Below are 27,585 nucleotides of genomic sequence, written 5' to 3'. Positions count from 1 at the left end.
GTTTGGTAATTTCATCAGTCTCTGGTTGCACTTTATTCTTCCGACTGTGCATCCAATATTTCTTCCCTTCTTTCAGCCTCCTGTATGCTTCCTCTCCTCCAGACCTCATTCCCTCCCCAAACTTTTTCTTTGTTTCATCCTGTCCCCCTTTATTCTTTCTCTCTCCATGCCCCCTTTCTTTCTGTATCTCTTTCTCTCTCTCCGTGCCCCATTTCTTTCTTTCACCCTGCCCCCTTTCTTTCTCTATATCTGTCTTTCTCTCTCTCTCCCAAAGCCCTATTTTTTTTCTTTCTTTCACCCTGCCCCCTTTCTTTCTTTTTGGCTCCGTCTCCTCCCCCCTTTCTTTCTTTCTCCCTGCTCTCCCCCATTCCACCGCCATTGGGAAACATACTGCTTCCACCACCACCGGGGAAAGGCTGCCACTGGCCATCGGAAACAGGCCGGCGCCGAATTCACCCTGCTTCTTTTCCCGCGGGCCAATCAACTCTGGCTGCCCAACGTCAATTATAACATTAGAGATGACGTTCCGGGCCATCCAGGCAGCGATTGGCTGGCCCAGAACGTCCTCTCCGATGTCAGAATTGACATCAGACAGCTAGAGTTGGTCGGCTCGCGGGGAAGAGAAGCAGGGAGGGAGAACTCGGCGCCGGCTTCTTTCTGAAGACGGCAAAGGCAGCCTTTCCCCAGCGGCAGCCTATTCCCTGGTGAGTGGCCAGCTGTGCACCCCTTTAGGCCGTGAACCCGGGGCGGACTGCCCCCCCCCTTGGTACGCCACTGCTCTCCATATCTCATTGTTCCACAGAGACTACTGCTGCTTCTGCCCCTGCAATTGGGGTCACCCTCACAAGAAGAATTTCGCAGGGAACTCCAGGCATGGTGGAGGAACAGCTGCCGGAGGGGAGAGAAAAATCTCCTAGTCCAATTCCTCTGCTCCATTTCCCTCTGAGGATATGCCAGACACCCCTCCGGTACCGATTTGGGAACTCCCAGGTATAGCTGCATACTCTAAAATAGAGCATTGTGCAGGTGTTGATGTCCGAACTTCAGGGGACTCAGTTCGGACCATTCCCTTGCGCTTTGAATGTGGTATGGCAGTTTTTAAGGAAACTTTGAGTTTCTCTGTTGATCGCTCTCAGAGATGCTGTCCCAGAGCTGCCACCATCTTGGATTCCCATCCCTTTATCGAGTTGAGAAGCATTTGAATGAGGTGTGACTGAGAGTGAGAGTGAGAAGTATATGAAGTAGTGGTCTGAGTGAGGATGCACTAGAAGTTAGTTGGTATAATTTTTTTTCCAAAAGTTAAGGAGGATTGTTAATTTGTATTTTTGGCATTACATGACACATGCAATGATGGCTGGATTGCATTATTGCCTGAGGTGAAAGTCAGATAAATTATGCTTTATTATTTTAATGTTTCTTCATGTTAGATATTATTTTAATTTTTCTTCATGTTAGATCATGATTATGTTTGTATTTATGTAAACCGCTTAGGTTTAAGCGGGTTAGAAAATTTTTAAATAAATAAATATAAATGATATGCTGGTTCTGTTAATTACTTATTTCTGCTACAGTGAGGCCTTTGGAACCTTGATGTATGGGATCTATAACAAATGTTTTGTTTTGGGTCTCGTCCAGGATACAAACTGTCTAGTTTTGCCCCACTGTATTTTGCCCATTCAAAATACTGGGATCCTTTCATTTCTAAATCTGAAACAATTTTTGCACTGGAGCAAATCTGGAAGAAATGCTTTGTGAATCTGCACACTTTGCAGATTGTCTGACTTAGGACACAGCTTTCCAAACTTTGGGTGCTCCATATGGCATCATTAACCCATACTGTCCGAGAGTTGGGCGCTTTATATGCCTGTGGGAACTGAGGTTGCGAGTACAGACTTGGAGGCAGATTCCAAGACTTGGGACATATCTCAAGGCTGTTATCATGATGCTGCATGCCAGAAATTTAGGATAAAATCCTCAGTAGGGACTGCATGTTCAGAGGAGCAGAGCTCAGACCCAGGGAAGGGGGTGATGCAATTGTATTCTGAATGGAGAAAAAAAAAAAAAAGGTTGGGTAAAAGTAAGCAACAGTAGCTGCTCCAGCTAATCAGTGAGGTCATGCCTCTTACGTACTCCATCAGACTCTCACCCCGACAATAATTCTCAGAATTGCGAGATATGCAGACTGTTGTTGGGACAGATTACTGATGGACAAATAAAAAGGGAAAAAGACAAAAGCAACTCAAAAGAAAATAAAAAGTTGAAAGTAAGCTACTGAAATTACTTTACAAATGTAAAAAAAAAATAAAAATACTGGAAGGCCACTGTGTAATCTGAGCACTCTGTTCTTTTGATTACTTGTCCTGTTGCCAATACTCGATACTCCACACTGTAATAGAAAGGCATCCAATGTGATGCTCCTGTGAGGTTTCTGACACTAAATTAATGTAATAATAGAGCTGAGTCTTATCAGTTAATTGAATTATTTGCAATGTTTCCAGAACTGAATGACAAGAAGTGCAGACTATTTTCTTATTTAAAGCTCCTTATGCATCTCTTTCAGGAACTGAATTAAACCTTGTTTGGTTTATGGAGGAGATAATATAAAATTGATATGATGTGAGGTTTGTTAGATTATTTCTCTTGCAGGGTTGAAGCATCAATATAAAAACACATTAAGTGTTACAGTTTCTAGACATGAAAAATAAGAGAGTCTGCATTTAACACAAAATAAGTGAGACGTGCAAAGGTCTTTTTCAATTGTGTGTGCATGAAGTCCAGCTATTCTGGGAGCTGCTTGTTGCAGATTTCTGGGTCTCGCCACATTTCAGCCATCATGTTGTGGCTTTCTTCAGTGTATGCTGTGAGGTCTGTAGTTTGCTTTATATATGTGGGTCCTCAAACCCAATTGGCTGGGGCTTGAAGTGAATGAAACAGGAAAGTCCCTTGGTCACCAATTTGATCCATTGCATCGAAGAACAACATGCAGTAGTGTGCTTTCTTTGGGCAGATGGAATGTGCTGCGGAGGCTACAGCAGCCTGCTAGGATCGCTACAGCTGACCGGTGATCCTCTGCAGGCTGCTTTGAAGGTGAGACCGGGAAGCCAGGAGAGAGATGGTGGACAATGGGATGGAGGAAGGGAAGGAACAGAGAGGGTATTTTTTCATGGGCCAAATCTGATTACACTGCGGGCCAGATTTTGCCCACGGGCCTGATTTGACACCCCTGATCTAGGGCTATATACTTAGTCCAGTGATTTTCCACTTTTTTTTGTACCATCAGAAAAATTTGGAATGAAAAAAGTGGAAAATCGCTACAGGTATATATCTCTCAATGCAGACTGCCCCAACTTTGTTAGATGAGCTGAGAACATCAGCGCCAGTAGCCTGGTTCCATCCAAATTAAGGTGGAGTCCTTCCTTTTTGAATAAGCTCTCCCTTTCCCAGAAGGTTGTCCAGTTCCTAACAAATCTAAATCCCTCATTCCTGTGCCATCATCTCAAAGATAAGTTGAGACTTCAGAGTTTTGACTTCCTCTTGGATCCTGCATGTGGAATTGGGAGCATTTCTGAAATTGCTACCTTGGAGGATCTGGAATACAGCTTTCTACCTAAGAGCCTGCATTTATTAATAGACTCCTGATCCCATATGAACCTCCTAGAACTCTAAGATCTGCTTCACAACATACTCTTTAAGTCTCTTCATTAAAAATTATTGGTACCCGCCATGCCTTTATTTTTTTCTGTCACAGCTCCTATTATCTAGAATTCCCTCCTATCACATATCAGAGCAGAAAAAATCTAGATAAATTTAAGGGCAGTTTAAAATGTTTTCTTTTCAAAGATGCCTATGAGTAATTTACCATTCTTGATATATTACCATTTTTATCTTACCCCTTTCCTTCCTTGATGTATTTTCCTTTTTTGTTCTTTTTCTTTAAAAAAAAATTTGTTCTCCCTCCTCTACTCCTGTTTTATTATCCTACCCTATGTTATGTTGGTTGGTCTGTGGTAAGTCATGTTTGGTTTTTTTATGTTAATTCCCCCTTTCTTTAATTGCCACATATTATTTTAATGTACAATGCTTCAAATTTTATGTTTAGCATTTAATCAAATTTTAATAAACTATGAAACTATTTCAAAGCTTCCTTTCAAATGAAAATGACTCATACACATTTACGCCATATAGGTATTTAAATGTCTTTATGATATCTACCCTCTCCTGCATTTTCTCCAAAGTATACATATTGAGATCTTTAAGTCTATCCTCAGCTCAGTTGAGCTTGGGCTACTTTTTGGCTTTCCAATACATCTCATTTGATTGGTAGTGTTATCATCTTTAAGTCTGTCCCCCACACTCCTTATGACAAAAACCATGCCCCATTTTAATAACCTTCCTCTGGACCGACTCCATCCTTTTAATATCTTTTTGATGGTGCGATCTCCAGAATTGTACACAATATTCTAAATGAGGTCTCACCAGAATCTTATACAGGGGCATCAATACCTCCTTTTTCCTACTGGCCATACCTCCTCAAATGCATCCTAGCATCCTTCCAGCTTTAGCCGTCACCTTTTCAACATGCTTGGCCATCTTAAGATCATTGCATACAATCACACCCAAGTCCCGCTCTTATGTTGTGCGAATAAGTTCTTCACCCCCTAAACTGTACTGTTTCCTTGGGTTTTTGCAGCCCAAATGCATTTATTCGCATTACATTTTAGCTGCCAAATTTCAGACCATTCTTCAAGCTTCGCAAGGTCTTTGTTCATGTTATTCATACCATCTGGAATGTCTATTCAATTGCAGATTTTGCTATCATCCGCAAAGAGGCAAATCTTACCCATCAGCCCTTCAGCAATATTGATTATAAAAATTTTAAAAAGAACAGGCCCAAGAACAGAACCTTGAGGCATTCCACTGGTAACATCCCTTTCCTCAGAGTGATCTACATGGACCACTACCCTCTGTCACCTTCTACTCAACTAGTTCCTGACCCAGCCCGTCACTTTGGGGACCATACCAAGGACACTCAGTTTATTTATTAGATGCCTCTGTGGAGCACTGTCAAAGGCTTTGCTAAAATCTGAATACACCAGATCCAGCTCATTCCCTCTATCCAATTCTCTGGTCACCCAATCAAAGAAATTGATCAGACTTGCCTGACAAGACCTACCTCTAGTAAATCCATGTTGCCTCTTGTCCTGTAATCCACTGGATTCTAGAAACTTCACCATTCTCTGTTTTAAAAGCACTTCCATTAATTTGCTTAAAAGAGAAGGCAGACTTGCTTGCCTGTAATTCTCTACTTCTTCCTTACTTCCATTTTTGTGGAGCAGGACCACATCTGCCCTTCTCCAGTCCTCCAGTACCTACTCTAGAGCAGCATTGTAAAGGTCAGTCAGCGGAGCCATCAGAATTTTCCTAAGTTCCTTCAGCACTTTTGGATGTATACCATCCGGCCCCATCACTGTCTACCTTTAATTTAGCTAGCTCCTCATGAACACAAACCTCTGAAAATCGATCAGAATCTACCACTCCTCCATCCCTATTCACATTTGTCTCCTGTGGTTTTGATCCTGGTGCTTGAGCTGTGAACACAAAACAATTTGTTAAGCAATTCAACTTTTTATTTATCAGCTTCTAAATAATTCTCCCCTTCATCTTTGAGTTTCACAGTGCCACTTTTGCACTTCTTCCTATCACTAATATATCTAAAAAAAGGTCTTGTCCCCCCATTTCACCATGTCAGCTATTTTTTTCTTCCATTTGCATCTTTGCTTTCTTGACTACTAGACCAGCCTCTCTTAATTTTTCCAAATATTTTTGCCTGTCTTCCTCTTTCTGCGATCTTTTGTAGCTTATGAAAGCTAACCTCTTATTCCTTACCTTCTCAGATACTACTTTTGAGAAACAAAGCGGCCTTCTTTTCTGCTTACTTTTATTTACTTGCCTCACAAAAAGGTCTGTCACCCTTACAATAACTCATTTCAGTTTTGCCCACTGCATTTCTATTCCTTCCAGACGTTCCCATCCAGAAAATTCCTTGATGCAATCCCCCATCCGAACAAAGTTTTTTTAAAGTCTAGAACCTTTACTTTTGAATGAGCCCTCTCTATACCCATCTTAATATTAAATTATACCATGCTTTGATCACTAGGATGCCAGATGATCACCCACTATAACATCAGAAGCACTTTCCCCATTTGTAAGCCTACCCTCTGTTTTCTGTCCAATATCCAATTCCTAATCCACAACTCCTATCCCATGACTCGTTAATTTTCTCATTAGCCTCTCATTAGGAATTTTGTCCAAAGGTTTCTGAAAATCTAGATACACTATATCAACTGGCTCACCTTTATCCACACGTTTATTCATACCTTCAAAGAAGTCAAGCAAATTGGTGAGGCAAGACCTCCTTTGGCTGAATCTATGCTGACTCTTTCCCATTAAATCATGTTTGTCTACATGTTCCACAATTTTATTGGCCACTCTCCAATCTTCAGTACTACAGATGATTTTAATGACAGGTTACAGTTCCCTAACAGCATATCAGTACCCTGGGATGTATACCATCTGATCCAGGTGATTTATCACTCTTTAACTTGTCAATTTGTCTTAGTACAGCTTCCAGGTTCTCCAGTTCCTCCACATCATCACCCTTGAAAACTATTTCCAATTCAGGTAGATCTCTTACATCTTTTTCTGTAAAGAGCAAAGCAAAGAATTCATTCAGTCTCTCCACTATGGCCTTATCCTCCCTGCACACCCCTTTTGCTCTTTGATCATCCATTTGTTCCATAGATTCCTTCACTGGTTTTCTGCTTCTGATGTACCTTAAATAATTGTTACTGTGAGGTTTTGCCTCTTGGGCATATTTCTCTTCATATTCTTTTTTAGCTTTCTTTATCAATGCTTTGCATCTAACTTGCTCAGCGCTTATGTATCTTGTTTCCTCCATTTCCATTTTTTTTAAGGGTTTTTTTTTAGCTCCAATAGACTCACTTCACCTTTTAATCAAGACAGCTCTTGTTTTCTCTTCTTTTAACCTTTGATAATATGTGGAATACACTTGGTCTGGCTTCCACACTGGTATTTTTAAATAGCATTCACACCTTTACTGCTCCAGTAAACAGGTCTCCTTATTGTATACTAAAACAAATAAAACAAAAGCAAAAAAATGCATGACAAAATAACAACATAAAATTAAATTGCTAAGACTGCACTCTGTATACTTACAGCTTCCAAATTTCAGTGGACAAGCATGAGCATCCATAGGGAAATCTTCCAAGTGCATTGGACATTCAGCTTGGACAGTTAGCCTAAAAGTTGAAACATAGGAAAGAGATACTATGACATAATAAATTATAACAAGTGAAAGGACTTACATCAAGATGTCATTTCAAAATGTTAAATTGCTATCAAAATCAGTTATTTTTCTCCCATTAAATAGCTGAAAACGGATAGTCACCCAGGAATAGGAATGATATAGTTGTTACAGGAATGGAACGGACAGTCAGAGAAACAAGGGTTCAACATCCACTCATATATTTTTTTATCAACGGACAAATCAATTTATCTCCCTTTGCCTCAAATTGTCCTTTACGGACCCTTTTACTAAACTGTACTAATAAATATATCAATATCTCTCCTCTCTTCTCTCTCCTTATACACCTCCCAGAGAACTCCGTTCCTCAGATCAGCTGCTCCTAGCTGTACCCTTCTCCTCCACTGCCAATTCCAGACTTTGTTTCTTTCATCTAGCTGCCCCCTATGCCTGGAATAAACTACCTCAGTTTGTTCACCACGTCCCTTCCCTTGCCTTATTTAAAAGCAGACCGAAAACCCACCTTTATTATATAGCCTTCAATCCATAACCCTACTCCCCACTGCCCACCAACTTAGCCAGCAGATTAACCGTTCCCCTTAACTGTATCCATGGCAACCTGTCTGTCTGGTCTGTAAGCTCCTTTAAGCAGAGACTGTCTTCTTCACGACTCCGTACAGTGCTGCCTAAGTCAGGTAGCACTATAGAAATAATTAATAAAAGTAGTAGTAAATGGTCTTTCCCTTGTGCTAAGTCCATTTCTAGTGCTGCCATAAAATAGCCTTTTTTCCCCTAATTGTGTGTGCCATGAGCATGCGGCCATTTATATAAATTAAAGTGGGAATATTCACTGTCTCCTATATTGGAAGCAGTAAAGGCTTCCATGCTTTATGTGTTATTCAGTTTAGCGTGTGCTAAAGTCAGTGTGTTAGCTGAATAGCACTTCTACACACATTCTACCCCTCACAGGCCCTCCCCACCCCACACACAATATATATAGTAGTGCTTAGAGCATGCAGATGACAAAACTAATACAGAATGCCTTTAGCACATCCTGTATTAGGATATTTTTGCTGTGTTAGGTACATGTTAGTACCTAATGCAGCGTAGCAAAAGGGCCCCTTAGAAAGGTAAACTTTTTGGAACAGAGACATACATGGAAAATAAAAACTACCTAGAGCTAAAATTGGAATAGGCTACCTAGAAATACAAAATATTTTACTATACTTTAACAATGTTTAAAGAAGTCTGCCATGCTAGATCAGTTGATATCTTGTTAGAATGCACTATCATGTACAGCAGTGTATCGCAAACTGTGTGCCTTGGCAGATTCCAGGTGTGCCGTATGACGCCAGCAAGGAGAAAAGCTGCCAGAGCCGGCTAACTGCTTACAGGATATGCCTCTCGCTGTGCGAGGCACGTCCTATAGGCAGTCAGCCCGTGACAGCGCCTCTCCTTTCCACACCTCTTCCTCTCCAATAACCCCTACCGGCGGTAATATGAGGCTCAGGGCCACGGTTGGAGGGCATCCACACATGCACAGACATCGACGTGATGACATCACATATGCATGTGATGTCATCACACTGACATCCATGCATTTCTAGATGCCCTCCAGCTGCTAATGCTTCAAAATGTTTGTGGCACACAGATGCACAATAAAAAAAAAGTTATTTTGAAGCACCCGCATATGCAAATAGCAACATTTGCCTGCACAGATAAGCTTCATATATAAATAGTGATTTCAGAAAGCTGCTACTTATACTGTATATGCAGATTGTTGGGACACAGATTTTGAAGGGGTGTATTTTGGGTTTGCAGAAAATGTATACATGTATTTCCCATCTTACAAAGGGTAAACACATATATTTAAATACATTTACATGTTCTATCTTCATCTATCCTGGCTTAACCCTGGGTTCAAAATGGTGGATCTAACTTCTAGCTGAAGTCTAGTAATACTACCAATAGGAGTCAATCTGCTAGTCTAATCTGTCATTTAAGGATCATGACAGTGAGCCCCTAGTGGTAGCAATGCAAAACTGCCACTAAGGGTCAGATTCATTATTTTGAACCTGGGCTCAGCTGGGACTAGGGTGGAGGGGACTGCTCCCTCGTTGTTCATAGGAACATAAGAGTTGTCATACTAACATAATATAATATTGTGCTTATTAACTGGGAGAGAATGAAGGTTCATCAAGTCCAGTATCCTGTTTCCAACAGTGGCAAACCAGGGTCACAAGTACCTGGCAAGATTCCAAAGAGTAAAACAGATTTTATGCTGCTTATCCTAGGAATAAGCAGTGGATTTCCCCAAGTCCATCTTAATAATGGCTTATGGACATTGGTTTTAATAAATTATCCAAATCTTTTTTAAACCCTGGTAAGCTGTCTGCCTTCACCACATTCTCTGGCAACCAATTACAAAGTTTAAAATTTACTTAGTAGTTCCATTGCATACCTCCTAGTCCTAGTATATTTGGAAAGAGTAAACAAGCAATTCCTATTCCACTCAGAATTTATGTTGCTCTTCTCTGTACCTTTTCTAATTCCGTTATGTCTTTTTGAGATGTGGCAACCAGAATTGCACACAGAACTCGAGGTGCAGCTGTACCATCTTTGTTTTCCATTCCTTTCATGATAATTCCTAACAATCAATTAGTTTTCTTAGATGCCTCTGCACACTGAGCTGAGGGTCTCAATGTATCCTCAAAGATGACACCTAGATCTTTTTCCTGGGCAGTGATTCCTTGCGTCATGTAATTACGATTTGGATTCCTCATTTCCACATGCATCACTTCATTTGCTCACATTAAATACCATCTGCCATTTTGATGCCCAGTCTCCTAGTCTTAAAAGGTCCTCTTGTGATTTAACAACTTTGATCAACTTTGTATCATCAGCAAATTTACCCCTTCCCCCTTTTCTTATAAAAGCGTGGAATAGGTTTTTAGCACTAGCTGGCATGTTGAATGCTCTGCGCTGCTCCGACACTCATAGGAACTCTGGCCATCAGAGCAGCGTATAGCATTCAGCCCACTAGGGACAACTAAAAACCTCTCCCGCGCTTTTATACAAAGGGGGATTAATTATATCACTAGTAATTCCTCTCTCTAAATCATTGATAAATATGTTAAAAAGCAGAGGACCCAGCACAGACCCCCTGGGAAACCCCATTATTTACCGTTCTCCATTAAGAATATTAACCATTTAACCCTACTCTCTGTTTTCTATCTTTCAACCAGTTCTTAATCCATAATAGGGCATGTCAGCCTATCTTATAACTTTCTAATTTATTCAGAAGTCTTTCATGAGGTACTTTGTCAAACGGCTTTTAAAAGTCCAGATACACAATATCAACCAGCTCACCTTTATCTACATGTTTGTTCACCGTTTCAAAGAAATGTAGTAGATTGGTATGGAAGATTTCCCTTGAATAAATCCATGCCCCATCACCATTACCTACCGTACCAATTCATGTGCTCCACTAAGGACTAACGGCCTCTTTTACAAAGCCACGTTAGCGGCTGCCACACGGCAACAGCCCCAAAGCCCTTTAAATCTCTATGGGCTTTGTGGCCATTAGCACAGCGCAGCCATTAGCGCGCCTTTGTAAAAGAGGCTGAAAGTCTAGAATTGCTTTTCTTCTTGACAGGTCTTGAACCAGCTGCTCCATAAAGTAATCCTTGATTTCATCAAGGAATATTACCTTCCTAGAATATTCCTTCCTGCCTTGATGTTACATTTATCCAGTCAATATTGGGGTAATTGAAATCACACATTATTATTGTGTTACCTAGTTTGTTAGCCTCCCTAATTTCTGATAACATTTCAGCATCTGTATGTTCATCTTGGCCAAGCGGATGGTAGTGCACTCCTATCACTATCTTTTTCCCCTTTATACATGGAATTTCTACCCATAGGGATTTCAAGGTATGTTTTGCTTCCTGTAAAATTTTTAGTCTATTCGATTCAAGATCTTTCTTAACTTATAATGTTATACCTCCACCAATTCGATCCATTCTATCACTGCAATATAATTTGTACCCTGGTATCACAATGTCCCAATGGTTATCTTCCTTCCACCAAGTCTTACAGATGTCTATTATATCTATATTTTCATTTAGTGTGACATATTCAAACAATGTTTTTCATTCCTATTTACAACTTGCTCAGCAGTTGACATGGATAATTTGCAATCTTTAAAATCTGTCTGTTCTGTATTTAAGGAATGTGTGGGAAGCTGACTAGGGTAAATTGGAGGGGCTGGGGTATATATTTGGGGTGGGCTCATTGGCTATGGGTTAAGGCTTGGCAAAAGTGTGATCTAGAATCTGGGGGTGTGCGATCAGAAGAGTATTATGATTGGTGAGGTGGGAGGTAAGCTGGGGACAAGGGGGTGTGTCAGGGTGGGGTGTTCAAGGGTGCAGTTGTTGCTGTTCAGTTGAGGAAGATGTAGGTATGTGCACTGCCATAACAGATAATTTTATTGTTTTACTTTTGGCCAGCACTGCGTTATATACATGGGCAGACAATGCATGTTTGAAAGCGTGCAATATGGCGTCTGCACAGCATCAGTCTGCCCTGTGTAGTAAATGCAAGGCAGATGATAGGCATACCCCCTGCATTTATCAAACAGGCTTTGCACTTTCCACATTTTAACGTTTACGCTTATGGTGTGATATGTGCAAAATTTATCAGAAAAGGACTTTTTAGTTTCCACAGCAGCAAGTGTGGAGCCAAAATCTTTGGGCCCGATATTCAGCCGGAGGTGATCAGCGTTTTGCTACCCGCTGCCATCATTAAACCTGGAAATTCAATGTCTGGCCATGTCTGCGCTTTGGCATTGAATTTACAGGTTTGTGAAGCTGATTAACTATAATACTCAGCACGTAACTGGCTATAGGTTACCATATAAAGACAGGACTGACTTTTCTGTGGCCCTATTTACGCAGCTAACCAGGCTGGTTAAGTTCTGAATATCAGCACTTAACTGGCTAAATGCTGACTCTGCCCTGGAACATCCTCAAAATAATCAGTTCTGAATATTAGCAGTAAGGGAGAAATTCATCAAGGGGCACTAACAATTAGTGCATACTAAATGCTAAGATGCCCATTATATTCCTATTGGCATCTTAACTTTTAGTGCATGCTAATCTTTAGTGCACGCTAAATCAGTTAGCGCCCCTTGATGAATTTCCTCCTAACTGGTTAACTGAGGATTTAGCATCATTAGTGCTACAAGCATATTGGTATTTTTTTTACTTTGGTATACCACTGTATTCCGGATATTGTTAGACCTCTGAGGTATGCCTTTGGCTGAAACACATTCCGTGACGGGTCTAATAAAACTATATGAATGGACATTGGTATTGCCTCCATTGCTTGTTTGTTTAAATTCGCCTGTGGAAAGTCATTTCTTTCTGTTGTTTTTTCATCCCTTCCAGACTACACCCATTTGTATGCTGTAGTTACACCCCTACTTAAAAAGCCCTCGCTTGACCCTATATCCCCCTCCAACTACCGCCCTATCTCCCTCCTCCCCTTCCTATCCAAACTACTCAAACGTACTGTTCACTGCCGTTGCCTGGACTTCCTTTCCTCTCATAATATTTTTGACCTGCTTCAATCGGGCTTTAGCCCTTTTCACTCTACTGAAACTGCCCTTGCTAAAGTCTCTAATGACCTGCTCCTGGCCAAATCCAATCCACTATCCTCATTCTTCTCGATCTGTCTGCTGCCTTCGACACTGTTGATCACCGCCTCCTCCTCGACGTGTTGTCCTCGCTGGGATTCCGGGTTTCTGCTCGCTCCTGGTTTTCTTCCTATCTCTCTCGTCGTACCTTCAGCGTGTGTTATGGTGGATCCTCCTCCGCTGCCATCCCGCTGTCTATCGGTGTATCCCAAGGCTCTGTCCTGGGCCCTATCCTCTTTTCCATATATACCCGCTCTCAGTACGCTGATCTCCTCTCATAGTTTTCAATATCACCTCTATGCTGATGACTCGCAGATCTACCTCTCCACGCCGGATATCTCTAGGCCCGAATTTCATCCTGCCTGTCTGACATTGCCGCTTGGATGTCTCGTGGCCATCTCAAACTGAATATGGCTACAACTGAACTCCTTATCTTTCCGCCTAAACTCCTCTCCCTCTGTGCTCTATTTCGGTGGATAATGCTATCCTCCTCCCTGTCTTATCGGCTCGCAACCTTGGAGTGATCTTTGACTCCTCTCTCTCCTTCTCTACTCAGATCCAACAGACCACAAAATCCTGCCGCTTCCTCCTCTATAATATTACCAAAATCCATCCTCTTCTCTCTGAACACATGACCAAAACCCTTGTCCATGCTCTTGTCACCTCGCGCTTAGACTACTGCAACGTACTTCTCTCAGGCCTCCCGTGTGTCCATCTCTCACCTCTTCAATCTGTTCAAAATGCTGTTGTGTGACTCATATTTCATGAGAGACACTATTCTCACATTACCCCTCTCCTCAAGTCACTTCATTGGCTCCCTGTCCATCTCCGAAAACAGTTTAAACTCCTCTTGCTGACTTACAAGTATGTATGCTCTGAAGCCCCCCTATAACTCTCTTCACTTATCTCCCCCTATGCTCCTCCCTGTGATCTCCATTCATCAAGCAAGCCCCTCTAATCTGTACCCTTCTCTTCCACTGCCAACTCCAGACTCTGTCCCTTCTGGAACAGGCTGCCTGAATCAATACATAATACTCCCTCTCTAGCAGCATTCAAATCCAAGCTAAAAGCCCACTTTGTGAATCTGTTTTCAACTCCCAACTCCCACTCACGGCTGTCACATACCTATATCTACTGTATCATTTCCTCTACCATAATCTCCCCAACCCCGAAATGTCCTGTCTAAATTAGATTGTTAAGCTCTTCTGAGCAGGGACCGTCTAATGTATGTTAAAATGTACAGCGCTGTGTACGCCTTTCAGCGCTTTAGAAATAATAAATAGTAGTAGTAGTCCCTTGTAGTTATATGCTATCACATTGCGAAGGTACCTTACAGATTAGTGCCTAATGCATATATGCACATTACTGATGATTACTGGCACTAATGGCATGCATAAGTGGTAAAATAAGCATACCTCATGGTGTACAACAAAGTCCCATCATCTTTGATTCGGAGCAGCTTGTTTGGCATTGTCATGTTGTGGGCTACAGACTTCTTCCCATTATGAAAGAATGTATCGGGGGTCCAGATCTTGCTTGCCATTAAGTTGTTTAATCGAAGAATGTTCATTGGGCCTTTGAATTTTAATCTCTCGTCCTCCCATTTTTGGCGAAAGAAAACATCTATTGTATACTCCTTTAGGAGAAAAAATATATGTTGAACTTCTATACTTAAAATCAACCTATATCTATCTTCAGAAAAATAGATTCGAGATGGTAAGCATTTTTATATCACAGAATTTAGATTCTACTGCTTGCTGTGTGATCCTGAGTAAGTAACCTCAATTTGCATAAATTTAGATTCACAACAATTATAAATATATTTTACAAACTTGCATTACTGCATCTCATCCAGTTGAAGATCATACAGAAGAAGGACATGGTACTACTTGAAAGGGTCCAGAGAAGTGACTGAAATGGTTAAGGGGCTGGAAAAGTTGCCATACTGCGAGAGGTTATAGAAACTAGTCCTCTTCTCCCTTGAAAAGAGGAGACTGAGAGGGGACATGATCAAAACATTCAAGATACTGAAATGAATAGGCTTAGTAGATAAAGATAGGTTGTTCACCCTCTCCAAAGTAGGGGAAACGAGAGGGCACTCTCTATAGTTAAAAGAGGATAGATTCCGTACAAATGTAAGGAAGTTCTTCTTCACCCAGAGAGTGGTGGAAAACTGGAATAGTCTTCCGGAGGCTGTTATAGGGGAAAACACCCTACAGGTATTCAAGACAAAGTTAGACAAGTTCCTGCTGAACCGGAACGTACGCAGGTAGGGCTGGTCTCAGTTAGGGCACTGGTCTTTGACTTAGGGGCCACCATGGAAGCAGACTGCTGGGCACGAAGGACCACTGGTCTGACACAGCAGCGACAATTCTTATGTTCTTAGAACTATGGAGTGAGGACACGGATAGGCTAGTGGTCATGGTCGCTCCATTGAAACACCACATCTTGTACTCTTCAACAAAAAGAGACCATGGTATTGAACTTTTATTAATCTGACGACAATTGTGTTCTCTAAAGAGGCGATGGAGATGCCAACGTTCTCCCTTAATATTAAACCTTTTTAAAGAAAAAGCTATGTCCTATAAAATTGCTATTCAAGAAGAAAAAAAGATATTATGCAAAACGGATTGCTCCAGCTAACAATTCCTCTGCCCTTTATGCAATAGTAAAATCAATTACATCTCAAGATAATAAAAAATTAATTAGTCCATCTATTCCTTCTATGCTTAGGATTTGGCAAATTTTTTTGAGAATAAAATAAATGCAGTACGAAACAATCTTGTACAATTACTGAAAACAAACACCCAAGTTCACCAAACAAAGTCACACATCTCCCATATAGCTCGTTCTCAAACTTTTCTATACCTTCCCTACTGGAGATTCAACGGATTTTGCAAATCCTAAAAATGTCAAATAGCTCTTCGGATCAAATACCCCCAATTATTTTGAAATGTTATTACATCATTTTGGCCCTTTTATTCAGAACATGATTTTCCAAAGTCTATTCACTGGTATGGCCGAAACCTGGAAGAAGGCTTCTATTAGACCAATCCTTAAACAGCCAACTAGTTGTCCTGACTCCCTTTTTAAAAAAGACAAATGCTTTGCATCCCAATCAAACATGTGTTAGGCCTTACAACTTCTATTATATACTTCCTAGATCAGTGGTTCCCAACCCTGTCCTGGAGGACCACCAGGCCAGTCGGGTTTTTGGAATAGCCCTAATGAATATGCATGGAGCAGATTTGCATGTCTGTCACCTCCATTATATGCAAATCTCTCTCATGCATATTCATTAGGGCTATCACAAAAACCTGACTGGTCTGGTGGTCCTCCAGGACAGGGTTGGAAACCACTGTCCTAGATCACAGAAAATCAGTTCTTCGAATTTCATTAGACTTAACAGCAGTATTTGATATTATCAACCACTCCTTGCTATGAAAGAGGTAATTTTATGGTGAGTGAGAGTTAGGGAGTTGAAAGCAGCATCAAAAAAGTGGGCCTTTAGCTTCGATTTGAATACTGCTAGAGATGGCATCTGATGTAATGACTTAAACAGTTTCCACGCTTACGATGTAGCAAGATAGAAGGGACAGAATCTGGAGGTAACAGTGGAGGAGAAGGGAACAGATAGGAGGGACTTAGCCGATGAACAGAGTTCATGGGGGGAGGGGGAGGAGCAGAGGGGAGAGAAATGTGGAGAGATATTGAGGGGCTGTAGAGCGAGTGCACTTGTGGGTCAGTAAGAAGCATTTGAACTATTCAGAAATAAATGGGGAGCCAATGAAGTGACTTGAGGAGAAGGGTAATGTGAGCATGGAGGCTCTCATGGAATATAAGTTGTGCAGCAGAATTTTGCATGGATTGAAGTGAAGAGAGATTGTTGAGCAGAAGACCTGAGAGAATATCACTGAAATTAAATAGTTAAAGGGGGGGGGGTCTGGTCACCACTTCCATTGGCAACTGGGATGGGGTGTTCTTATCCATACTATATAAGAGAGAAGGCAAAAAATAGAGGGCAAATGAGCCACTCTTAGCTTCATTGACTGGAGTAGGTCTCGTTACATAACATTTGGCACTTGTACCACTGCCATCGTAAACATACATTAAATCATATGAACCACCACAAAAAAATAGCCCTTCATATAACTTTTTGGGAACAGAATTTCTTGGCTGCAGCTTTATTTAACACTTTAACATGTAACAAATAAGAATAACACTTTAATCATGTAACAAATGAGAATTACATTTAACCCTTCCTCCAGAGTGGCCTCATACTACCCCTTTTTTCCTGTCGGCCAGTTGGTAATGACCTAGTTGGCCTGTGAAATACAGTAAATGTATTCATGTTTATACAGATTTCCCCCCTGCAAAATCTGTGGCATCGCCTGGCCTTACCTGTGGTGGCACTGCATACAAGTAAGCCACATCAATAATTCCTTTAAACTTCTTTGCTCCCATACTGATGGCCACCTGGAAGAACCCTTCTTTCCTGCAGCTGTGACACCCCACCCCCAGCAACCCCAACAAGAAACTCAATATTTTCTCGCTCACTTGACAACAGTCACACTCCTCCACACTCCAAATCATAAAGTCTGAGAAATGAATAGAGGTGGAAGGGAAGGGCAGGCAAGTAAAAATAAAATTATCCAACTGCTCCCCTAAACTCGGCCTAATCCCCACAATTTCTCCTCACTGATCTGACAGACTTCCACCACCTAAACAAATCAAAACCTCCCTTTCCTCAGAACTCATCTTCCTGCTTTGTTCCGAACTAATAACCTTCCTTCTCACAATCTCCAATCCCCAGCCTTCTTTATCCTTAATCAGTGTAAAACATTTATCCTAATCATTTTAATCCTGCCCCCTCATTACCAACAACCCTTATTTTTCTTCTCCTTCATCCCACACCCCCATCTCCCCCACAACCCAACACTCGAAAACAAGCTTCTGTCATGTCAGTGGCTCGGCCAATGTTATTAGCCCACTACTCAAGTTAGTGGACCTTTCTAAATATAATTTTAAGAAAATGGCAAAACCCCAAGTAACTGAAGGTCACACCTCTCCTGCTTTTAAATATATGAGACAGCAAATTCCACAAAATTCTATTCTATCTAGGGGTAGAATACCATGGTTGAATCCCCTTAAGATTGGCACAATTGGAATTTAACAATAAAACTGTAGACATGTGGTTATCCAAACAGTGGACTTTTGAAATGTTTTTGATATGCAAACAAGAAGGAGATTTTAAAAAAGGATACTGGGGGGGGGGGAGGGCTTGGGCAACAAGTACAATTTCATAGAATTATACAAGTTATCTTTTAATTTCTCTTATCTCCTTAAGCTATATTAAAAAACAGATTTCTCCTGCAGAGAAACAAAAGGGGATTTCAGTGTCTGGAGAAAGTGTTAAAAGATAAATGTTAAAGAACAGATGTACTCTACTAGTGATGTGTATTTGTCAGCTTACATTTGAATCAATTTAAAGTGCATGAACCTACCAATCAACTCATGTATAATCAATTAGTGTGTATTAAAAAGTTCTAGAGCATGTTAAAACATGTTTATTAAACCTAATGAACAGAAAAAATGTCTGAATATCACAGAAAAAGTCCAAAACTTGCAATAATCAAACCAAATATTTGTTCTATCCATATCCCTTCTATCAGTTCACTAAAGAAACATAGAAACATTATGGCAGATAAAGGCTAAATGGCCCATCTAGTCTACACATCTGCAGTAACCATTTTCTCTTTCCCTCTCTGAGAAATCCCACATGCCTATCCGAGGCCCTTTGAATTCAGACACAGTCTCTGTCTCCACCACCTCATCTAGGAGACTGTTCCATGCATCTACCACCCTTTCTGAAAATAAGTATTTCCATTGATTACTCCGGAGCCTATTACCTTTTAATTCATCCCAAGCCCTCTCATTGCAGAGTTTCCTTTCAAATTAAAAAGACTTGACTCATGTGCATTTAAATTACGCAGGTATTTAAACGTCTCTATCATATCTCCCCTCTCCCGTCTTTCCTCCAAAGTACACAGATTGAGATCTTTAAGTTTGTCCCCATACGACTTATGATGAAGACCACATACCGTTTTAGTAGCCTTCTTCTGGACCAAATCCATCCTTTTTATATCTCCAGAATTGTACCCAATATTCTAAATGAGGTCCCACCAAAGTCTTATGCAGGGGCATCAATACCGCCTTTTTCCTACTAGCCATACCTCTCCCTTTGCAACCTAGCATCCTTCTAGCTTTCACCATCACCTTTTCAACCTGTTTTGCCATCTTAAGATCATCACATACAATCACACCCAAGTCCTGCTTTTCTGTCGTGCACATAAGCTCTTCACTCTCTAATCTGTACCGTTCCCTCGGGTTTTTGCAGCCCAAATGCATGACCTTGCATTTCTTAGCATTAAATTTTAGCTGCCAAATTTCAGACCATTCTTCAAGCTTTTCCAGGTCTTTCTTTATGTTATTCACACCATCCAGCGTGTCTTCTCTATTGCAGATTTTCGTATCATCCGCAAAGAGGCAAATCTTACCCAACAACCCTTCAGCAATATCAGTAATAAAAATGTTAAAAAGAACAGGCCCAAGAACAGAACCTTGAGAACCACCACTGGTAACATCCCTTTCCTCAGAGCGATCTCCATTGATCACTACCCTCTGTCGCCTTCCACTCAACCAGTTCTTGACCCAGGCTGTCACTTTGGGACCCATCCTGAGGGCACTCAGTTTATTTATTAGACGTCTGTGTGGAACACTGTCAAAGGCTTTGCTAAAATCTAAATACACCACATCCAGTGCACATCCTTTATCCAATTCTCTGGTCACCCAGTCAAAGAAATTGATGAGATTTGTCTGACAGGACCTATCTCTAGTGAATCCATGTTTCCTCCGGTCCTGTAATCCACAGGATTCCAGAAACTTCACCATTTTCTGTTTTAAAAGTGTTTCCATTAATTTGCTTACCACAGAAGTCAGACTTACCGGCCTGTAATTCCCTGCTTCTTCCTTACTTCCACTTTTATGGAGAGGGACCACATCCGCCCTTCTCCAGTCCTCCAGTACCACTCCTGATTAGAGACTCGTTGAAAAGGTCAGTCAGCGGAGCTACCAGAACTTCCCTAAGTTCCTTCAGCACCCTAGGATGTACACCATCTGGCCCCTTTGCTTTGTCTACCTTTATTTTAGCTAGTTCCTAATGAACACAACCCTCTGAAAATCAGTCAGGGTCTATTACTCCTCCATCCCTATTCACATTTGTCTTCTGCGGTCTGGCGCTTCAGCCATGAACACAGAACAAAAATATCTGTTAAGAAATTTGGCCTTTTCTTTATCAGCTTCTACATATTCCTCCCATTCACCTTTGAGTCTCACAATGCCACTTTTGCACTTCTTCCTATCACTAATATATCAAAAAAAATGTCTTGTCTCTGTTTTACCATGTGAGCTATTTTTTTCATCTATTTGAATCTTTGCTTTCCTTTGCAATTGTTTTTTGTAGGCATGAAGATACGCATATAGAGGGATTTCTGCAAGCAAAACAGTACCTGCAGAAAATGGCTCTTTGAAAACAGGTTATACATGTACCCACAATCTTCATGTGCACAATTTTGCAAGTATAGAAGAGAGTCATCGAGTAGAGGGGGTTATGGATGGGGCTAAAGTTAACATACATACATTTTCTTAAAGAAATACCGTGCATAAGGCAGCAGATATACAGTGGCATTTTAGAAAGGACATATATATCTTGACGGGCCATTCAATCTCATGGTTAAGTCCGAGAGGGTCCACTGTGTGCCAATTGTAGATTAGTCTACAACAGAATCTGGGACAAATGAACACCATGTGGCAACAGCACCTTCATTAACACCACAAATCTTAACTGTTTTAATTTGTGCCCTGCTTGTCCCCAATGTCTAGTGAGCGGAGCCTCCATTTTGCTAGTACGAATTGTTCTATAATTCTTGATTTTATAGTTCATTGTGTCTGGCCGATGTAATAAAGTCCACATGTGTCAAGATGAGATAAGCATTATTGGTTGATTCCCTCATTAAGGGATTTGTCCATGGCAACCCCTTTAAATCGTCTTGCCCTGCTGACATTCTCAGTCGTGGAAGAGATCAAAAAAGCTTTTATTTAAGTAACGTTGATTGTTGTTGTTATCAAAACTGTTAAAAAGATCCATATAGTACTCATACGTTGTAGAATAATGAGTGCTTTTTACAACAGTGTCTCTGTATGAGAACTGTAATCCTCCCTGACGACGAAAAACTCAAAACTCAGCTTGAGTTGGAGGTGTTGGAAATGATATAACATGGAGCAGTAGATGGATTGCAACAATAGAATTTGGATGAACTGATTTTAATCACAAGCGTTTTGAAGCATAAACACTATTCTCACTGGACTCGGCCCCACTGATTGAGGACCTAATTCTAATGGTGTTCCTGTTCTGATTGACAGCAACATTAATTGAGTCAGATTAGAACTGGAACCCAAGTAATCACATGTTCTTCAATCTTTAAAGTATTTTCAAAGCATTTTCAAGGTTATATTAACCACATAGGAATATACACTAGGAGGGTTGGATAAGTAGGGAACATGTGAGTGCCTTGATGGTTCCCTTGATAGTCGTGATCTAATTATCTGTGGATATGACTGTGATGAAGGTATACTGAGCACTTCACTTTCACATCAATAATGTTTTAAGCATTATTTTATGTAATTTAAAGGTTGATTTATATAATTTAAGGGCATTACAGTGGGACATTAAAATATTTATTTATTCAATTTTCTATAGCATTCTCCCCAGGGAGCTCAGGACAGTTTTACATGAATTTGTTCAAGTACTCAAGCATTTTTCCCTGTCTGTCCCAGTGGGCTCATAATCTATCTAATGTACCTGGGGCACTGGGGGGATTACATGACTTGCCTAGGGTCACAAGGAGCAGCATGGATTTGAACCCACAACCTCAGGGTGCTGAGGCTGTAGCTTTAACCACTGCACCACACTCTCAAAATAGGCACAATCATTTATGGCATGAAATAGCAATATAAACATTTATGTTAGTCATTCTAGACTCATAGGACTCCTTTTACAAAGTCATGCTAGCGATTCCAGTGAGATAAATGTGGGAAAGCCCTTTCAGTTCCTATGGGCTTCATCACATTTGCCACACTTGAATTGCTAATGTGGTTTTGTAAAAGGAGCTTATAAATGGTTAGTTTTCCCAAAGTTGTCACTGAGCTTAGTATCCAGTTCTAGTTTTGCTTACTGGGGAGGGGGATGAGAGTGGACATCAACACCGAGAGATGAAAAGAATGACCTCCCTTAATAGGAGCATGTTTCTGAAACCTAGACATCCTGAGTAGTAGGTGGAAATCCTGATGTCACTTTTTTTGGACATAGATGTACATATGTTTTTGTTGCAGGTTTCTGTGTCTTGCTGTGTCACGCCAGATATAAACTGACGTTACAGCCATCATGCTGTGACTTTCTTCAGGGTGTACTGCAGTTTGTCTTTGTAATTAGTGGGTCCACTGACCTGATTGGGAACAGGGCAGTCCATTGGTCACCAATTTGAATGTTGGTGGGAAACCTGCAACAAGCACGATGCCAGCTGCAGAAACCCTGAAAGAACATACCGTATAATTATCTTCATAGGGAGAACATCTTTAAACTTTTCCATTTTATGAAAAAAAAAAAAAAAAAAAAGACAAACCGATTTTCCCACCAACATTCAAATTGGTTCAAGTTTCAAGTTTATTTAAAGCTTGATATACCGACCATCACATGTATCTGGACGGTTTACAATGTTAAGAATTAAAAAAATTGGTGACCAATGAACTGTCCTGTTCCCAATCAGGTCAGTGGACCCACTATTTACAAAGACTATTTACAAAGGTGAACTGCAGACCTCACAGTATACCCTGAAGAAAGCCACAACATGATGGCTAAAACATTGGTTTCTACCTGACAATACACAGTGAGACCCAGAAACCTGCAACAAGTATGATGCCAGCTGCGAAAAAACCTGATAGAACACAGATGTATATTCACATTTATTTTTCAGGTCTGTGCTAGTCCACTCAGAACAAACCCAGACATACAAGTTTTCAGTTTTAGATGTTTATATCTCAGCTTTGTAAAATTGAGTTTTAGGTGCACAGTTATCAACATGGGCTACTGTTAATACATGCTAGTTTACCACAAACTTGTGCTATTTTAGTACAGGTTGCATTTTATGCAATCAGACCTAGTTACTAATAACCGCGGTTAACAATGAAACAGCCAGTCTTAATAAAACATAGAAAAAACCCCAACACAAAATATCCTTAAAAGACACCAAAATATAAGTTGGGCATGCCCTAGGACATTGCAGGAAAGTTAACTCCCTAGATTCCACCAAAAATATATAAATCTCAAATCTAAATTTGTAAGATAAGGAGCACCCTCAGCGTGAGTTTGAAAGCTTTAAAGAGCGAATCAAAGAGCAGCTCTAGTGCTTAGAATAGCAAAGCCAGCAAACACCAAGCAGAGATTAGCACTCATTGCCCAGCCGCACACTATCATCTGGGTGTTCCTGTGTGCTTTAAAGTGCAAGTCAAGTGCAAACAATGTACAATAAATAAATATATATAAAAGTGGAAGACATAAAAAGTTCACTGTCCTGCAATGCCCCGAATGCCTAACCCACTGACCTGAACAGAGTTACTTAGCTGAATAAAGGTGCTGTAGTCAAATAGTAGCAAGGAGAGTCCAGCTTTTCTTTGGATCAAAGACCAAAGTTAAGGTGCAGTCCTCTTTCAATACGACTCGACCTAGCAGGGTTTCAGGGCAATAGCCCCTTCATCAGGAACTGAACAAGCCAACACAAATGTAGGTCAGAGTGATTCCAGGCAGGCAAGGCAAAAAGGGGGAGGAACCGGGGACACAGCAACAGCTTTAAATTACAGATCCTGCGAAGCCTCAAAAACTGGCTGATGTGTAAGGCATGCTTCAATTTAGTAGGATGACAACTGGAAAAATGAAGAAACATATTCCGATCAGTGTCCTTACGGAATACCGTGGTTACTAGCCCCGTGTTACTAGCCCCGTGCAATGTCCTAGGGCACGCCCAACTTAATAAAACATAGAAACATGATGGCAGATAAAGGCCAAATGGCACATCCAGTCTGATCATCTGCAGCAACCATTATCTCTTCCTCTCTCTAAGAGATCCCACGTGCCTATCCCAGGCTTTCTTGAAATCAGACACAGTCTCTGTCTCCACCACATCTAATGGAAGACTGCTCCATGCGTCTTCCACCCTTTCTGTAAAAAAGTATTTCCTTAGATTACTCCTGGGCCTATCATCCCATGCCCTCTCTTTCCAGAACCTGCCCTCAAACAAAAGAGATTCAACTCAGGCGCATTTACACTACGTAGGTACTTAAACGGCTCTATCATATCTCCCCTCTTTCCTCCAAAGTAAACAGATTGAGATCTTTAAGTATGTCCCCCATACACCTTATGATGAAGACCATGTACCATTTTAGTAGCCTTCATCTGAACTGACTCCATCCTTTTTAAATATTTTTGAAGGTGCAGCCTCCAGAATTATACACAATATTCTAAATGAGGTCTCACCAAACTCTTATACAGGGGCATCAATACCTTCTTTTTCCTACTGGCCATGGCTCTCCTTATGCAACCTGGCATCCTTTTGCCGTCACTTTTTCAACCTGTTTGGCCACCTTAAGATCACCAACATACAATCACATCAGTTCTTCACCCCTAAACTGTACCGTTTCTTCAAGTTTTTGCAGCCTAAATGCATGACCTTGCATTTCTTAGCATTAAATTTTAGCTACCAAATTTCAGACCATTTTTCCAACCTTCGCCAGGTCTTTCTTCATTTTATTCACACCTTCCTGGGTGTCTACTCTATTGCAGATTTTGGTATCATCTGCAAAAAGGCAAATCTTACCCTACAGCCCTGCAGCAATATCGTTTATACAAATGTTAAAAAGAACAGGCACACCACTGGTAACATCCCTTTCCTCAGAGCAATCTCCATTGATCACTACCCTATGTCGCCTTCCACTCAACCAGTTCTTGACCCACTACTCCTCACCCAGCCGGTCACTTTAGAACCCATCCCGAGGGCTCACATTGATGGCTTCTCCCCTTAAAGCCCTAATGTAGTTCAACAACTTCTCCCCAGGCAGTGGAGTAGCGAGGGTGAGCGTCGCCTACCCCCTCTACCAAACGCGTGCACCCCTTCCCCGTACCTTTTAACTTTGGTGCAAGCAGCCACCAACTTACTGCCCGGTTTGCCTTTGACGCTCTCTCTGACGTCATTCTTAGGCGAGAGTTCCAGAAGTGATCTCAGGTAGAGCACTGAAGCCGACATGGACAGCAAGTTGGTGGCTGCTTGTGCCGAAGTTAAAACGGTATGGGGGAAGCGGCACACATGCGGTAGTGGGAGGAGTGGGGGAGTTGGAGAGCAAGAGGGGATGCTGGTGCCCCGAGCAAGTTGGCGCCCGGAGCAGACCGCCCCCTGCCCCCCTTACTACGCCATTGCTCCCAGGTCCTATTGTATTGTAAAATAGCATGAGTATGTGGTAAAATAGCATCTTTCAGTGGTAGTTCATGTTGATAATTATGTCCGTAAGAGGTGATGCTATCATCAAGAGATACCATTACGATGTGTTATTTTACCACTAACTCATGCTATTTTAGCACAGGTCCCATTCACTCCCCTTTTACAAAACTGTAGCGTGGTTTTTAATGCCGGCCGCGGCAGTAACAGCTCCGACGCTCATAGGAATTCTATGAGCTTCAGAGCTGTTACCACTGCTGCTGGCGCTAAAAACTGTGCTACAGTTTTGTAAAAATGGAGGGTGGGGTTAATGCAATGAAACTTACCCCCTCTTCTATTAAACTGCGCTAGCAGTTTCTAGCACAGAGATCCGCGCTGAATGGCCCACGCTGCTCCTGATGCTCATAGGAACTCTATGAGCATCGGGAGCAGCGTGGGCCATTCAGCGCGGCTTCTCGCGCTAGAAGCTGCTAGCACAGTTTAATAGAAGAGGGGCTTAGTTACCAATAACTGGGATTAACAGTAAAATAACGTATTTTAATAGTAGCCCATATTAATAATTCCCTTCCCCCCCCTTAATGCTGTCCTAATAGTGTTTCTAAAATAAGCAAAATAAATTTGAACAGGTAGATTTTGCTGGAAATATTTTTCAGCAAATGCTCTGTAAAGTTAATAAGTTAAGCATATTACTATGAGTTCTTATAAAATTAACCCTATTTCAATTTGTGGATTTATATTTTATAGCTTATAATAAATGAAAACAACAGACTGGCAATATCATCTTTTATTTTCTATCCTTTATTTGTAAATGCAACTTATACATTTACTCATTTGACTAGATTCAATGTTCCAATATTCTGATGGTTTTTTCCCCCTTTATCTTGTATTCAAATAATGTTTTCTCCTAAGCAATTTAGTTAGATTCTGAGCCTGTTTGGGACAGTTAGGGAAGTTAATGTGCCTAATGTTTTAATTTTTGTAAACCGCTGAATACTCATGTACAAGCAGTATATCAAATACAATATAATATAATATTGCTAAGGTGAATTTAAAAAAAAAAAAATCATTTTAATACTTACCATGTCTGTATCAGAAACAGGGCCAAAGCTAGTCACATAAATATCTGTGTGGACTTCTGTTACCCTGTCTGATACAAGAAGCACATATTTAACAAAACATAAATAAAATCATTAAATCATTATTTAAACAGAACAAAGAAACAACTCAAGGGCTTCCTTTATGAAAACACAGTACTCCATAACAAAGTGGTGTTTCTACCATTAGAAAATCCCAAGAACTATGAAAACAAGTAAATATATTTTGCAATTATTGATAACACCTTAGGATTTTAATCACTTGCACTGGCTTTTATGAAATCGCAGTAGAGGGTTTTACCACGGGCCTGCCAGGTAAGTGCTCCAATGCTCATAGAAACTGAATGAGCGCTAGAGCTTTTACTTCACTGGCTCGCAGTAAAACCCCCTACTGCGATTTCATAAAAGCCAGTGCAAGTGATATGTTATCGATAATTACAAAATATATTTACTTGTTTTCATAGTTCTTGGGATTTTCTAATGGTAGAAACACCACATTGTTATGGAGTAAGTTTCAACCCATGTGGTTAGGTTGCAAGCTAACCTGTGCTATATATCCAGAAACGTATTTTCAAAGGAACTACCATTGAGTTTTCCATTGAAAATTTGAAACCAGCCTGCTGGAATCACTGGTATTTCAGTACCTGTTCTTTAGCCCCAGTTGTTGCACATGCTTTACACAGATGCACAATCCACACATTATATCACTTGCAGAGATTTCTAAACTTACCTGGCTCCCTCTCATGCTCTAAAGAGAATACTAGGTGATTGCCTAGAGTGATCCCATAGTGGCCAGAGCATTTAACTAGCTTGGATCAGAAACAGATTCCACAAAGAATGAAAGCCAGCTGATGCAAAGGAACAGCTGAT

General features: G+C 40.9%; 1 protein-coding gene across 2 annotated transcripts in view; it reads right to left on the bottom strand.

Annotated features, from left to right (window-relative positions):
* Positions 1–27,585, bottom strand: part of GABRA2 (gamma-aminobutyric acid type A receptor subunit alpha2) — a 140,690-nt gene that overhangs the window by 49,256 nt on the left and 63,849 nt on the right. For both annotated transcript variants that reach the window (XM_033946165.1, XM_033946156.1), the window contains exons 4-6: positions 26,701–26,768; positions 14,435–14,655; positions 7,237–7,319 (exon numbers count right to left, since the gene is read on the bottom strand). In XM_033946165.1, coding sequence (XP_033802056.1) covers positions 7,237–7,319; positions 14,435–14,655; positions 26,701–26,768 — 372 coding nt within the window. The remainder of the gene's footprint in view (positions 1–7,236; positions 7,320–14,434; positions 14,656–26,700; positions 26,769–27,585) is intronic.

The sequence above is a fragment of the Geotrypetes seraphini genome, chromosome 1, assembly GCF_902459505.1.
Source record: "Geotrypetes seraphini chromosome 1, aGeoSer1.1, whole genome shotgun sequence".
In the NCBI taxonomy this organism is placed as follows: domain Eukaryota; kingdom Metazoa; phylum Chordata; class Amphibia; order Gymnophiona; family Dermophiidae; genus Geotrypetes; species Geotrypetes seraphini.
This window is presented reverse-complemented; position numbering and strand designations above follow the sequence as displayed.